The following is a 14248-nucleotide window of genomic DNA, read 5'->3' as shown; positions in this document are numbered from 1 at the left end:
TTCAGGGATGAAACTATATGCATACTGAAACCTTCAATACAATAGTTCCATAAGCTTAAACAACACTTGATGTGTAACACCACAAATTTTTCAAACAAAAATTTTCATTTAAAAATCCAATTATCTCATTTCAAAATCACAAAATGCCACAAACATCAAGTTATTAAAACACATGTCCCAAAAACTGTTTATAACACAAATCCAGGAATCCTTCAAAAACATATCTCCAACTCGGGTGTGTGTACAATCAAGCCGGTGCCTTTCAGTGATCCTGAGAGGTACCTGAAACACATAACACATAACACGGTAAGCATGAAGCTTAGTGAGTTCCCCAAAATAACACACACATCACATTAGCCACTCAAGGCTAACTCAATACGACCCTCCGGTCAATGTGCCTCAGTGGAGACCCTCCAGTCCCACAACTCGGGTGGACCCTCCGGTCCTAACTCAATAAGCTCATAATAATAATACTCAGCATAAATCACAAAGACATAATGCGGAATATCACAATACATAGGTAAGCACATAAGACACCTCGGTCACACAAAGACACCACTCATGGTAAGTATAGTGAGAAGACTCACCTCGCAAGAAATCGGATAATCTCGAACTCAAATCACCGGTCTAGCCTCCGCCTAACACATACGACAATTATCCCTAATTAATCACGACTCTCAAGAAGCTAAACTAACCCTTCTACAAACTCATAGAAGGGTAAAAGAACATTTTACCCCTCAATGGCCTTAATAGTCCACAAATTGACCAAGCCTAAAAGTCAACCAAAAGTCAACGCCAGCGAGTACGCTGCGCGTACAAGATCTCTACGCTGGGCGTACTCCGATGCCACGCATGCATCGGGGATTCTCAACCCTACGCTGCACGTACTAGGATTACGCTCGGCGTATGCCCCGGTTTTGCTCTTTCTACTCTTTTCGTCTTAATCAGTTAAGACCTTGGCTCATATCACAGATCTGGACTCCCTAAAGGCTCTTACTCCATAAAGTCAGTGACTTTAAGCCTTCGCATGGCTGATAAAGTCACAAACACCCAAAACTGTCATTCTTTTATCTCAAAATGCTGATAACTCATGCATTGGTTGATTCAAACGTCCAAGCAGGGGCGGAACACGGACATTAAAACTAGGGGTCGGAGATATAAGAGTCGAGGCACATTGGAATGAGATATAACTTCAATTCCAACCATCATAATAAGAAAACAACAAAGTATAATATCTTCATTACCCTCTACACAATTGAACATGCATTTTATCAAAACTTGTCATTTCAATACAATCAATTACATTTGTTTTATAATCTTGACAACCTTTCTTTTAAATTATACAATCGTTAACAAACGATTTTATATGAAAACATATAACTAAATATTACTATACATGTCAACATATTATTAAAATTAGTTCAAAATTAATTTGCAATACATAAAATTCAAACGCATAACAAATTAGAAGTCATGTAGGTTGATGAATAAGTAAAAACATAGTTATATTTATTACTATATTAAAATATCTAATAAAAATGAAAATAGTATAAAATAAACAAAATGATATAAAATTTGCATAGAGAGAAAGGAAAAAAGCTATCTGCATTATCATTACCACATCAGTCATCACAATACCCTAGACAAATTCTCACAATCACAATACCCTAGACAAATTCTCACAGGAAAAAAAATCTTCTTTTTACCCTAGAAATATCTTATATTCTCATCTTTTTAGCCTATAAACTATTATTCACAAGGAATTTATCCTAAAATCTTAGAGTTTAAAGATATGGAATTGAAGATTATAATCTCACAAATTACAATTTAAATAAGAGAATAACTGAGATGAGAGACCCATAAAATGAGTCGATGAGAGTGGAGTAATTAATTAAGTATGAGTACATACATCGAGATTGCGATAGCTCCAGACGGGAAGACCTTCGGGATTCCAAGATGTCGAGGTTGCGATAAGCGACGATGTGATTCCATTAGCGAGCACGGTGGCGACATAAAAGTTTTGATGGTGAACATAGAAGCGCAAAGCGGTTAGGGTTTTGTTGTTTTTTTGAATTTCAGATTCGGTTTTTTTTTTAATATTTTTATGGGTTTCATAAAAGATTTGATGGATTCCATTTGAGCCTTTGAGGTTTCATTTGAATTAACGATTTTAAAATTTTGATACTTGATAAGGTTTGATGGTAGGATTTGCTAGATTTTGATTTAGATTATTATTGCTGGAGTTTTATTTCCATTAAAAGAATAAGAACATTATATCCAAAAACGATTTGGTTGATTTAGATTTCAATTTATCAAATTTTGCACCGTAAAAAGGAGAACATTCCAGGTTCCCAACTCTACCTTCTCTTTCTTCTTAAAAAAATTGAGTTTTCCAAATCATATATATGTACAAGTATTATAACGCGTAAAAGCAGGGGGGGCATGGCTCCTCCTGGCCCCTAAGAGCCTCCGCCACTGCATGAGTAAAACGACCCCCGAAATTTATGCCAAGAGAAAACCAATGCGATGACATCATCAACTAACGATGTAGGGGATTGAACCATGTTATTGAAGATTATGTTATTCCTAGCCTTCCAAATTCGCCAAATAAGCCCATATAGAATGGCTAATAGTTGTTTGCGTTTTTTGGGTCAATTCCCCCATCGGGCACCAAAATCAAGCAATTCCTTCACCTTTGTAAATTGCACTTGACGAATTCCGCACTGGTTAAGAGTTCTTTTAATGACTTCTGAAGCAAAAGCGCAACTCATAAGCAGATGATCTGCCGATTCTTCACCTATATTACAAAGTTTATAGATCCGTGAGTCAGTTTGAACACCTCGCTTTGACAGTTCAACTGCTACCAGAATCCTCCCTTGCTTCATCCTCCATACAAAGCTGGATACTTTTGTCGGGACAATTTGTAGCCATATAAAAGGCTCGCCTCCTATATTCGTGATTTTTGAATCAACAAGTCTCCGTAGGGCCTTTAGTGTGTACTCACCGTCTGGATTGAGCTTACATCGGAATTTATCATGTTCCTGCAAAAAGTTATAATCACATAAAATTAGGTTCAAGTCAACCAGTTCTTGGTTAGCTGGATCAGAATTTGGAGTTGATTTCCATTCCCATTTAAAAACTCCGCCCTCTCTCATTTCAGAAATGAAACAAGTTTTCCGGGATTCTAAAGCGTATAAGTGTGGAAACAGTTCCTGAAGTGTCTTGTGGGCAATCCACTTGTCTTTCCACAACAACATTTTGTTTCACGAGAATACATGTTGTTGGAAGATATCATCAACATTAATATTCATCCCAGCAAGATCGTCAACAACTTTGGAGATATTTTGCCACACACCTGATAAGTTTTTTTTCCGAGAAATACTGCCATGGTTTTCTTTCAAGATTGTGGATACCATAAATGACCGAGCTCCAAAGAGAGCTTGGTTCATTATATAACCTCCAAAGCCATTTACATAACAGTGCCAAATTCTGCGCCTTGAGTGACCCAATCCCTAGACCACCTTCTTTTTTTGAAGATAAAACCTTATCCCAAGCGATCCGGTTGATCTTCCTCCCAGTGCTTGAAACTCCCCATAAGAAGTTTCTTCTCAGCTTCTCTAATTCTTCAATAAGACACGCATGTGCTTTGAATAATGAGAAGTAATAGGTCGGCAAGCTTCCAAGAACCGCTTTGATCAACGTCACCCTTCCACCAGAAGATAAATGTCTAGCTTTCCAGTCCGATAATTTAGACTGAAATCTCTCAATAACAGGTTGCCAGTATTTTTTTCGTGACATGTTTGCCCCTACCGGAACTCCGAGGTACATGAATGGGAGAGACTCCATTAGACATCCCAGTTCAATCGCCCAACTCCTAGTTTCACTATTCTCCACATATAACCCAATCACTTTTGATTTGTGGAAATTAACTTTCAGCCCCGATGAGACTTGGAAACATCTAAGAATCCTCGAGATGTTTTTTATGTTAGAATGAGTCCCTTCACCCACAAATATAACGTCGTCGTTATAGAGTAGATGCGATATTAGAGGACCATTATTTGGAAGTTTGATGCCGCTGAAGATGGATTTTGTACTAGCGGTTTTCATGGCTATATTCAGACTCTCCATTACAATAATGAAGAGAAAAGGTGAAAGGGTATCACCTTGTCGGACACCTTTCAATAACAGGAATTCACGGGTGGGAGAGCCATTGACGATAACAGATGCCCTAGCGGATTGTAAGCACCCCCAAATCCATAATCTCGATTTAGTTCCGAAACCCATCTGCTCCATGATTGAGTCCAAGAAATTCCAGTTTACAGAATCAAAAGCTTTTTCAAAATCAACTTTAAACAAAAAAAGTTTTCCTTTTCAACTTTTTTGCCTAAGTACATACTTCATTCATAATTAGGGGCCCGTCAAGAATGTTCCTGTCATCCACGCATGCTGATTGTGTCTCATCTATAATGCTACCAATCACCACCTTAAGCCTAGAAGCGAGAACCTTGGTGATGATTTTATACATACAACCAATAAGGCTGATGGGTCTATAATCACCAAGTTTGACAGGATCTTTGATCTTTGGAACGAGAGTAATAAATGATGAGTCATAGACCTTTGAATTCCTTCCAGTCTCTTCAAATAATTTCACAAATCTCATTATATCATCTTTTATAATCTCCCACTTGGATTTTAGAAGCTTGAATGTAAATCCATCCGGTCCCGGCGCTTTCTCACTTCCACATTCGAAAACAGTAGCTTTTATTTCATCTACACCAAAATTTCTTTCTAAAAATAGGCCCTCTTCAGTGGATAGTTTCTTGAATAGACTATTAATGAACTTGGGGCGATTCAGCCATGACTCATGGAATTTCAACCTAAGAAAGTTGTGCACTTATTCTTTAATCGTGACAGGATCGGTATTCCAAGCACCATTAATGGTTACCCCATGAATTTTGTTTTTGCGGTGGTTATACTTAAGAATTCCGTGAAAGAAGCATGAGTTTCCGTCTCCATCGACTAGCCATTTAATCCTGGACTTTTGCTGCAAATCCATTTTTTTTTACTTTGTGATCTCCCTTAATCTTTGTTTTCCCATTTTGTAAGTTGCCATCTGTTGATCAGTCAAGATCCATGATTCAGCTTCCAGATCAAAGTCTATTTATCTCCTTTTTAAGAGTATCCAATTCCAGATTCTCCTTGTTTGATTCAATTTCTGTCCAAGTTTTGATTGCAGCTTTAAGGTGTTTAAGCTTTGCAAGGAGAAACATATCCGGCAGACCATATCCAGAGAATGACGACCATGATTGATTGAAGATCTGGTCAAAGTTGTTATTGAGCATCTAGGAGTTGAAAAAGCGAAAAGGAGGGGCCCGAAATCAGTCTGAGAACTGGAGAGGATGATGGGTGAGTGATCAGAGAACTCACGGGGAAGAGTTGTGACAGAGGAATGAGGTTGAGCAGTCAAGAAGTTAGAACACACCAAAAATATGTCTAATTTGCTTAATTTTAGACCATCATCTCTCATGTAGGTAAATCGCCTTCCACCTATACTTAGATCCGTCAGGCCAACTTCATGAATGAAGTTATTGAAACACATAGCACTATATCTGCAGAATTGGGAGTTCACCCTTTCGGAAGGCCATCGGACCACATTAAAATCTCCACAGAATATCCATGTCCCCTGTTTTGATCTTCTTAGCTCCAATAGTTCATCCCATAAAAGTTTTTTCTCTGAGGCAGATTGAGGTGCATAAACATTTACAATAGTTGTTTCACCATCAATCCCCCTCCAGGAGCCGCTGACAGCAATGAAAAATCTAGATTTTATGGAGTATATTTTGGAGAATAAGTGTTTATCCCAAATGCTGTCAGCGGCTCCTGGAGGGGGATTTCCCCAGCAATATCAAAATCACCTGATCTACCAGTGGAGTTAACCCCTTCCATATCAAAACCAGAATTTCCCCAGCAAGCTTGAAAGTCGATTAGAGAGAGGTTTGAAATTTGGGTTTCTTGAATTCTAGCGAACCCAACATTATGAGTGAAGTTAGTATATCACGTACACCATTTCTGCCAAAATAGGATATTGATGTCAACCTTTATTTTTCCACCATTCCAACATATCAAAGTTCACAAATTCATTAGAAATCATAACATTTTGGAAATCCGTCTTTGTATATAACTCTAGTGTATTAGAAATGTTAGTTTTCGCACTCTTTCGTGAAACGGATTCCATTATTATTATTATTATTATTATTATTATTATTATTATTATTATTATTATTATTATTATTATCTGAGTTATCACAAAACGAAACAAGAACAACACTTCTATATGATCCATCTTCATCTGAGCTATCAATCACTTCGATATGAACCATATTCATATGAGCTATCAGAAAACGAAATACAATCTTCACTTCTATTATATACATCATCTTCAACTAAATTCGCTCCTTGTCCCACTTGTTCAAAATGATTCTTTAAGAAACTTCGCATTTGCAACCATCGTGGACTTAGCGTATTACTCATATTGTCCAAAACCCTGCCATTTAAACAAAAACAAATTCCATGTCCATGCTAATCGCTTGGACAGTTAGTATATCACGGATCATTTCTACCAAAATAGGATATTGATGGCGACCTTTCTCTTTCCACCACTCAAAATTATGATAGTTGTTAAATTCATTAGATCCCATATCAACCTTCTTTAAATATACCTCTAATTCATTGGAAACACTAGTTTTCGCTTTCTTTCGTGAAACAACGGTTTCCATTATTGTGTTTCTAGAAGTGTCCGAAATTATTTCACAAACTCTTTTTTTTTGGAAACGACAATTTGTATTAAAAAGAACCCCCGGACTAGCAAGTAACTAGCGAGGGCCCAAAAGTACAAAACAAGAATAACAAGAAAGTAAAACAATTACATGATTTGAGATACAGAGGAATTAAACTTAAAAGGACAAGAAACCATTCATTCCAGCCGCAAATTCCGCCCTTGCCCCTGCACTTCAACCAAAAGAACACCAAAGAGTTGACTGTCCCTAAACTCAATGTTGGATTTACAAATACCCTATTGAACACCGGTCGTTCCGATTTTTCCATAAATTCCAAATTAGGCCATGACAAATGGAGATGAATCTCTTCTGTTTCTTAGGACATCTTCCCCAATTTGTTGCGAAACTGAGTAAATCAATTACAGATGCAAAGTCCTCCTGTTGTATGCCACACCATTTAAAAACCTGTTTCCTGACCTCGTAGGCGAAAGGACACGATATGAGAATATGATCTGAACATTCAATGCCGTTAATACAAGCCCCGCAATTATCATGTTCAATATCGACGCCCTTGTTTCTCAAAGCCACCGCGGATGGGATCTTCTTATGTGTTGCTCTCCAAATAAAACAATTTACTTTGATCGGGGACACTTTATTCCATCTAAACCATGGAAGTACGCGATTTGGGTATAATAGTTGATCGAATTTCTTTCTTAGTGTGCCTACCGTGAAGGGGCTGGTAATATCGACAGCATATTTCCATTGATCTTCACCTTGTGCCAACCGCACCTCCGATAGATCTTTTATTAGGTTATTTACATTGTTGACATCTCCTTCGTCTTCCACTTGCGATTTCCAATGCCCCTCAAAGTGTCCGTTTACAATTCTATCAGCCACAGTGCATTTCTTCCTGGATTCAAGATCAAGGAGAGATGGATATTTTTCTCCAAGTGTAGTTGGTCCTAGCCATTTATCGTGCCAAAATAAAGTATTCTCACCTGATTTTACATGTAGTTTGAACACATAATCAATTCCAAGTCCGAATTTCATGAGTTATTTCCTACATTCTGCAATGTTGTTCCATACACCCCTAATTTTCTTGCTTGACAGGTAATCATGAGGTTTATTGCTTAGGTTATGAATTCCTTTTAGGGCTTTCACCCAAAGCGAGTCTTTTTTGAATTTTAGACGCCACCACTATTTGACTAGTAGGCTTGTGTTCAGCGTACAGATAGATCCCACTCCTAGTCCACCTTCAGTTTTGGGAGCAACGACTTTGTCCCATGCAACCCAATGGATTTTCTTGTTACTTTCATCCCCGCCCCATAGGAATCTTCGCCGAATTTGTTCAAGTTTCTCTGTGATAGCCACCGGTGCTTTAAAAAGGGAAAGGAAATATGTAGGGAGGTTCCCTAGTACCGAGGTGATTAGTGTCAACCTTCCGCCGAATGAGAGCGTTTTTGATTTCCATGAGGATAGTTTAGAGTTGAATTTGTCGATGATTGGTTTCCAACTTTTTATGAGGTTCATGTTTGCGCCGACATGGACTCCAAGATAGTTGAAAGGTAGTGAACCCGCCTCGCATCCAAGGATATTGGCCCAGTTCTTAGTCTCCCTACATGAGGCCCCAATTCCAAAAACCTTTGATTTATGGAAATTTACTTTGAGACCCGACAAAGCATTGAAGCATTTTAAGATGATAGCTAGGTTTTTGAGGTTAGATCTCGACCATTCTCCCACAAATAAAGCGTCATCTGCGTAGAATAAGTGAGATAGAGTGGCATTCTGATTCGGGATTTGAATACCCTTGAAGATTCCTTTGTCTCGTGCAGCCTCCATAGCTACGTTGAGGCCTTCCATGGCTATGATGAAGAGGAAGGGGGATAAGGGATCTCCTTGTCGAACGCCTTTCGTGATTTCAAATTCTTCTGATGGAGAGTCATTAATGATTACCGATTCCCTGCATGATTTGAGGCATCCACGCACCCACTGTCTCCATTTACTTCCAAAGCCCATATGTGAGAGTACAGAGTCAAGATACTCCCAATTTATGGAGTCGAATGCTTTGTCAAAGTCTACTTTGAACAACAACACCCTTTTCTTGATTGCTTTTGTCCATGAAAGGAGTTCATTTATCACAAGTGGGCCATCTAGTATGCTTCTGCCTTCCACATATGCTGATTGGACGTCCCCGATGAGGTCACCTATGACAAATTTTACTCGAATGGCCAGGATCTTTGAAATAATTTTGTACATACATCCAATTAGGATGATGGGACGGTAGTACCCTTGCATAATCTGCATAATTATTTTCATTCATATTATTTGTATCTAATCCTAAGTATCCTACAATATCTTCTAAAATATTCTCTACACCTCCAATTCCAATCTCGGGGTTCAAAGCCTCATCACAAGTAAAAATCGGAGGCACTGATTCGTAATATTTTAATAACTTAGACTGCATTTCCCAAATAAGCGGTTCCCAAAAGGGGTTATTTTTATATTCTTTAAACATAGTAGCTATTAACAAAAGGTATTATGTGGGACGCTCATAATGTAGGAGATCAGCCCTGTATGATCAAATAGTTCAAGCCACAGAATACAAAGATGGAGTTTTTAAGAACCAACTGAATGTTCTCTATTTGCATTACTTGAAACTGATTACAGAGGAAAACATAAATACTGAATACAAAGAAACAGGAAATAGCGATTTACATGCATCTGCATGTGCTTCTACGTGTGTGGTCAAATGCCACATTATTCTCCTAAATACGAGGTCAACACAGGACCAAATAATCTTTATTCAAATGCCTCAACGGCTAACTTAGAATTAAACCTAACATGTTCCCCCCTTAATTCTGAGTTTTAATCAGCAATGCTTTCTATTCCCAATAGATTCCTCATCTGCATGAACTTTACACGTGCTAAAGCTTTGGTCAAAGTATCAGCCTTTTGATCTTCCCCGCTTACATGCTCCACCTGGATCTCCCTTCTTTCAATACACCCACGTATGAAGTGGAACTTGGTATCAATATGCTTACTTCTCCCGTGGAAAACTGGGTTATGCATCAAAGCTATAGCTGATTTGTTGTCAACATAAAGTTTCACTCTTTCTTCCTTCATCCCTGTTAAATCTTTTATCAAGCTCCTCAGCCATAATGCTTGACATGCAGCTTCTGTAGCTGCCATGAATTCCGCCTCGCATGAGGATAACGCCACTGTTCGTTGCTTTTGAGAAGACCATGTGATAGCTTTACCAGAAAAATAAAAAATGGTTCCAGTTGTTCCTTTTCTTTCATCCAAATCTGTCCCATAACTGCTATCACTGTACCCAACTAACTTCTTGTCTCCACCCTTTTTGTACACCAAACCATAATTCTTGGTACCTTTGATGTATCTCAATATCTGTTTCATAGCCTTAAGATGACTCTCATTTGGGGCATCCATGTACCTACTTGCAATACCCACAGAGTAGCTCAAATCAGGTCTTGTGTGGGTTAGGTATCTCAAGCTTCCAACAATTTTTCTGTAGCCAGTGGCGTTGACCGGTACTCCTTCTTCATCCTTTGTTAAACCAGATCGTGGTTCCATGGGGTACTTGGTGGGATTACAGTCACCCATACCTGCAGTTTGCAAGATCTTTTCAGCATACCCAGCCTGGTTTATCATGATGCTTCCATTCTTTTGCATGACTTCAATCCCAAGATAATAGGATAACACTCCTAAGTCACTCATATCGAACACCTTTTTCATTTGTTGTTTGAAAGCATCAATCAACTTGTTGTTTGAACCTGTTACAATTAGATCATCTACGTACACTCCCACCAACAGTGTCATATTTTCCTTCTTAATCTTGTATACAACATATTCTTGAGGACATCGCTGAAAGCCCATGTCCTTGAGTGTCTTGTGGAGTTTTGCATTCCACGCTCTTGGGGCTTGACGTAGCCCGTAGAGGGCTCTGTTCAGTTTGTACACCATGTGCTCCTTCCCTTTGACTTGAAATCCATCAGGTTGTGAAACATACACCTCCTCCTGTATCACCCCATTTAGGAATGTCGATTTGACATCCATATGATGAACTCTCCACCCCTCATCTGCTGCTAAAGCCAAGATAACTCGAATTGTTTCCATTCTAGCCACTGGCGCGAAAGCTTCTTCGAAATCAACTCCCTTTTGTTGTACGTACCCCTTCGCGACAAGCCGGGCTTTGTGTTTAATGATCTTTCCACCTGAATCTTTCTTTACCTTATAGACCCATTTTAATCCAATTGGTTTTTGTCCTTTGGGAAGATTCGTTAATATCCATGTATTATTGGCTTCAATTGACTCCAGTTCTTTCTTCATTGCAGCTTGCCACTCCTGTTCGTTCGCCGCCTCTACATACGTTCTGGGTTCTTCCCCAGCGAACATGAGTTCCTCAATTTCCTCTTCAAATGGCTGACAACGACTGAGTACATCTTCCAGTGTGAGGAACGCTCGAACTGGTGTGTCATCATATGTTGATCGGTTTGGCAACGAGTCTGATGACAGTGTTGTGCCTTGGGGAGATGAACTGCTTTCGTCGCTTGTTACTGAAGTAGGGGTTTGTGGTGAGCTTGTTGGGTTGGACGGACCAGAGTTGGGAAACGAACTTCCTGGGCTTCCATCCTCATGTTGGACTCCCTGGTCCTGGGTTTGATCGTTGTTTTCTGTTACATCTTGGAAATCTAGTCCAGTCTTGACCAAAAACCTGTATTCGTTTTGAGCTGTGGCCCACTTCCATTTTGTTCCTTCATCGAATATCACATCCCTAGCCACATATTTCCGTTTTTCACTTGGGTTGTACAGACGAAAGGCTTTGCTCCCTGGTTCGTTTCCAAGATACACCAATTGAATGCTACGATCACTTAACTTTGTAAGCTTGTTGGGCGGTCTTTTTGCATGTGCCACACAACCAAAAACCCTAAAATGCTCCAGTGTTGGTTTCTTCCCATACAGTGCTTCATAAGGAGTTTTATCTTTTACTCATTTTTTTGGAACCCGATTGAGAATCTGAACAGCATGACGTACTGCCTCTCCCCATAAGATTTCTAGAACTTCCATTGCTTTCAATAACGATCTCGTGACTTCAAGGATAGTTCGATTACGCCGCTCCACAACTCCGTTTTGCTGTGGAGAGTATGGAGCGGTCAGCTGTCGCCTTATTCCTTCCTTGCTACAATATGCATTGAAATCATCAGAAGTAAATTCTGCTCCACGATCAGTGCGCAAGCCCTTTAGCTTAAACCCGATTTCACTTTCCACCTGTTTTCTAAACCTCTTGAAGGTTTCAAAAGCCTCACTCTTTTGCTTGAGCATGTATACCCACATGAACCTGCTGTGGTCATCAACAAGAATGAGGAAGTAGTGATTACCTGCTACTGTTTGTGGTGTTATGGGTCCACAAAGATCAGCATGCACGAGTTCTAACGGGACATTTTCTTGCCATTGAGATTCTTGTGGGAACGATTTACGGGTCTGCTTGGCTACTAGACACCCTTCACAAACTTGTGTTGGGTGACACACCTTTGGTACTCCACGCACCATTCCTTTCTCCACCATGGATTCTAACAAGCGAAAATTGACATGCCCCAGACGAGCATGCCATAGCCAAGCCATGTCATCTATTTTCGTGTGAAGACAAACTGGTTGAGTTGTATGAAGTACTATCTTGTACAAGCGGTTTTTCGAACGTTGTACCTTCATCACAAGCCTGTTGTACTTGTCGTGTACCTTCAGAAAGTCTTGCTTCATCCCAATTTCGTATCCTTCTTCCGTCATCTGCCCGAGACTCAGAATGTTACTTCGAAGGGTCGGAATGTAATACACTTCTGCAATGACCAGTTGTTCTTTATTCTTGCAATCTAGCAAGATGGTTCCCTTTCCTTTAATCTGAACTCTTGACCCGTCTCCAAACCGTACCTGTCCCCTTATATTTTCATCCAATTCTGCCAAATAATCTCTTACTCCTGTCATATGGTTACTAGCTCCATTGTCTAGATACCATGTGTCCTTTTCGTTCCCATTTAGACTCAGAAAGACCTTGTCTTCATTTAACAAAACCAACTCTTCAGTCTTTTCTCCGTGTACTGTCAAGAGTAGAGTTGTCTCATCTTCTTGTTCTTGAGTGAGATTCACATTGCCTTCTGTACGTTTTAGATTAGGGCATTCTGATGCAAAATGACCAAAATCATCACAGTTAAAACACTTGATGTGTTTCTTGTCTCGATTCTTCCAACGGTCTTGGTTGTTATCTCGTGACGAGTTTCCACCCCGGCTACCTCTGCCTCGCCAACTGCCTCTTCCTCGACCTCCATTTCTTCCTCTCCGGTCATTTTGTGACGAGCCTCACCCTCTTCCTCCTGAGTTCTTTCCGTGAGTTTTCTGACCATTTTGTCCCTCTGGTCGGGCCAGCATCAGACTTGCTTCTGCGGTTACATTATCAGATCGAAGCTTCAAGCGGGATTCATAAGCTTTGAGCCTGCCAATCGCTTCCTCAAACGGCATGCTATCGATATCTGAATACTGCTTAATCGATGCTACAAGTTGTAAGTATTTATCTGGAACCGAATCAAGCAATTTCCTCACCATCGTTCCATTCCCCAGTGTTTCTCCCAGGCTGCTGTAGCTCGAACTGATACCGCTTATCTTTCCTGCAAACTCATCTATTGTTTCTCCTTCCTTCATTATTAAAGAATCAAACTCACTCTTGAGTGCGTGCTTTCTTGCCTTCTTAACTCGATCGGCACCCAAGTAACGAGTCTTCAATAAATCCCATACTTCTTTTGATGTTTTCTTCTGTGCAACTTGAAGAATCACGTCATCAGGTAAGGCCTGGAATATGAATGCTCGAGCCTTCTTACTTTTCTTTTCATCAATAGCCACGCCAGCTCGATGCTCGATGGATTCCCATACTCCCTGAGCATCCATTATCGCCTCCATCTTTATTTCCCATGTTGTGTAGTTCGTGTGTGACAACATCGGGTATTAGAGTGGTACGCCCCCATTCCCGTTGTCTTTTCCCTGTATCATCGACATGTCTTTTAGGCGCAGGTATTTGGGCCTGAACTGGGAAAGAGCTCTGATACCAACTGTAGGAGATCAGCCCTGTATGCTCAAATAGTTCAAGCCACAGAATACAAAGATGGAGTTTTTAAGAACCAACTGAATGTTCTGTATTTGCATTACTTGAAACTGATTATAGAGGAAAACATAAATACTGAATACAAAGAAACAGAAAATAGCGATTTACATGCATCTGCATGTGCTTCTACGTGTGTGGTCAAATGCCACATTATTCTCCTAAATACGAGGTCAACACAGGACCAAATCATCTTTATTCAAATGTCTCAACGGCTAACTTAGAATTAAACCTAACACATAATTTAACGATATTTCGAACATACATTTATGAAAAACTTTTAAGATACCCAAAAGCGATTCGATGATTT

General features: G+C 39.7%; 1 protein-coding gene across 1 annotated transcript; it reads right to left on the bottom strand.

Annotated features, from left to right (window-relative positions):
* Positions 1 to 7061: 7061 nt before the first annotated feature.
* LOC145127414 (uncharacterized) lies at positions 7062 to 7826 on the bottom strand. Its single transcript, XM_079062616.1, has one exon. It carries the CDS (start codon positions 7824 to 7826, stop codon positions 7062 to 7064), a length of 765 nt encoding a protein of 254 aa, XP_078918742.1.
* Positions 7827 to 14248: the final 6422 nt, after the last annotated feature.

Source organism: Lactuca virosa, chromosome 7, assembly GCF_052849685.1.
Source record: "Lactuca virosa cultivar CGN04683 chromosome 7, Lactuca_virosa_CGN04683_v6, whole genome shotgun sequence".
Lineage (NCBI taxonomy): Eukaryota > Viridiplantae > Streptophyta > Magnoliopsida > Asterales > Asteraceae > Lactuca > Lactuca virosa.
Note: the sequence above shows the minus strand (reverse complement) of the source record. Positions and strands in the feature narration are given on the sequence as shown.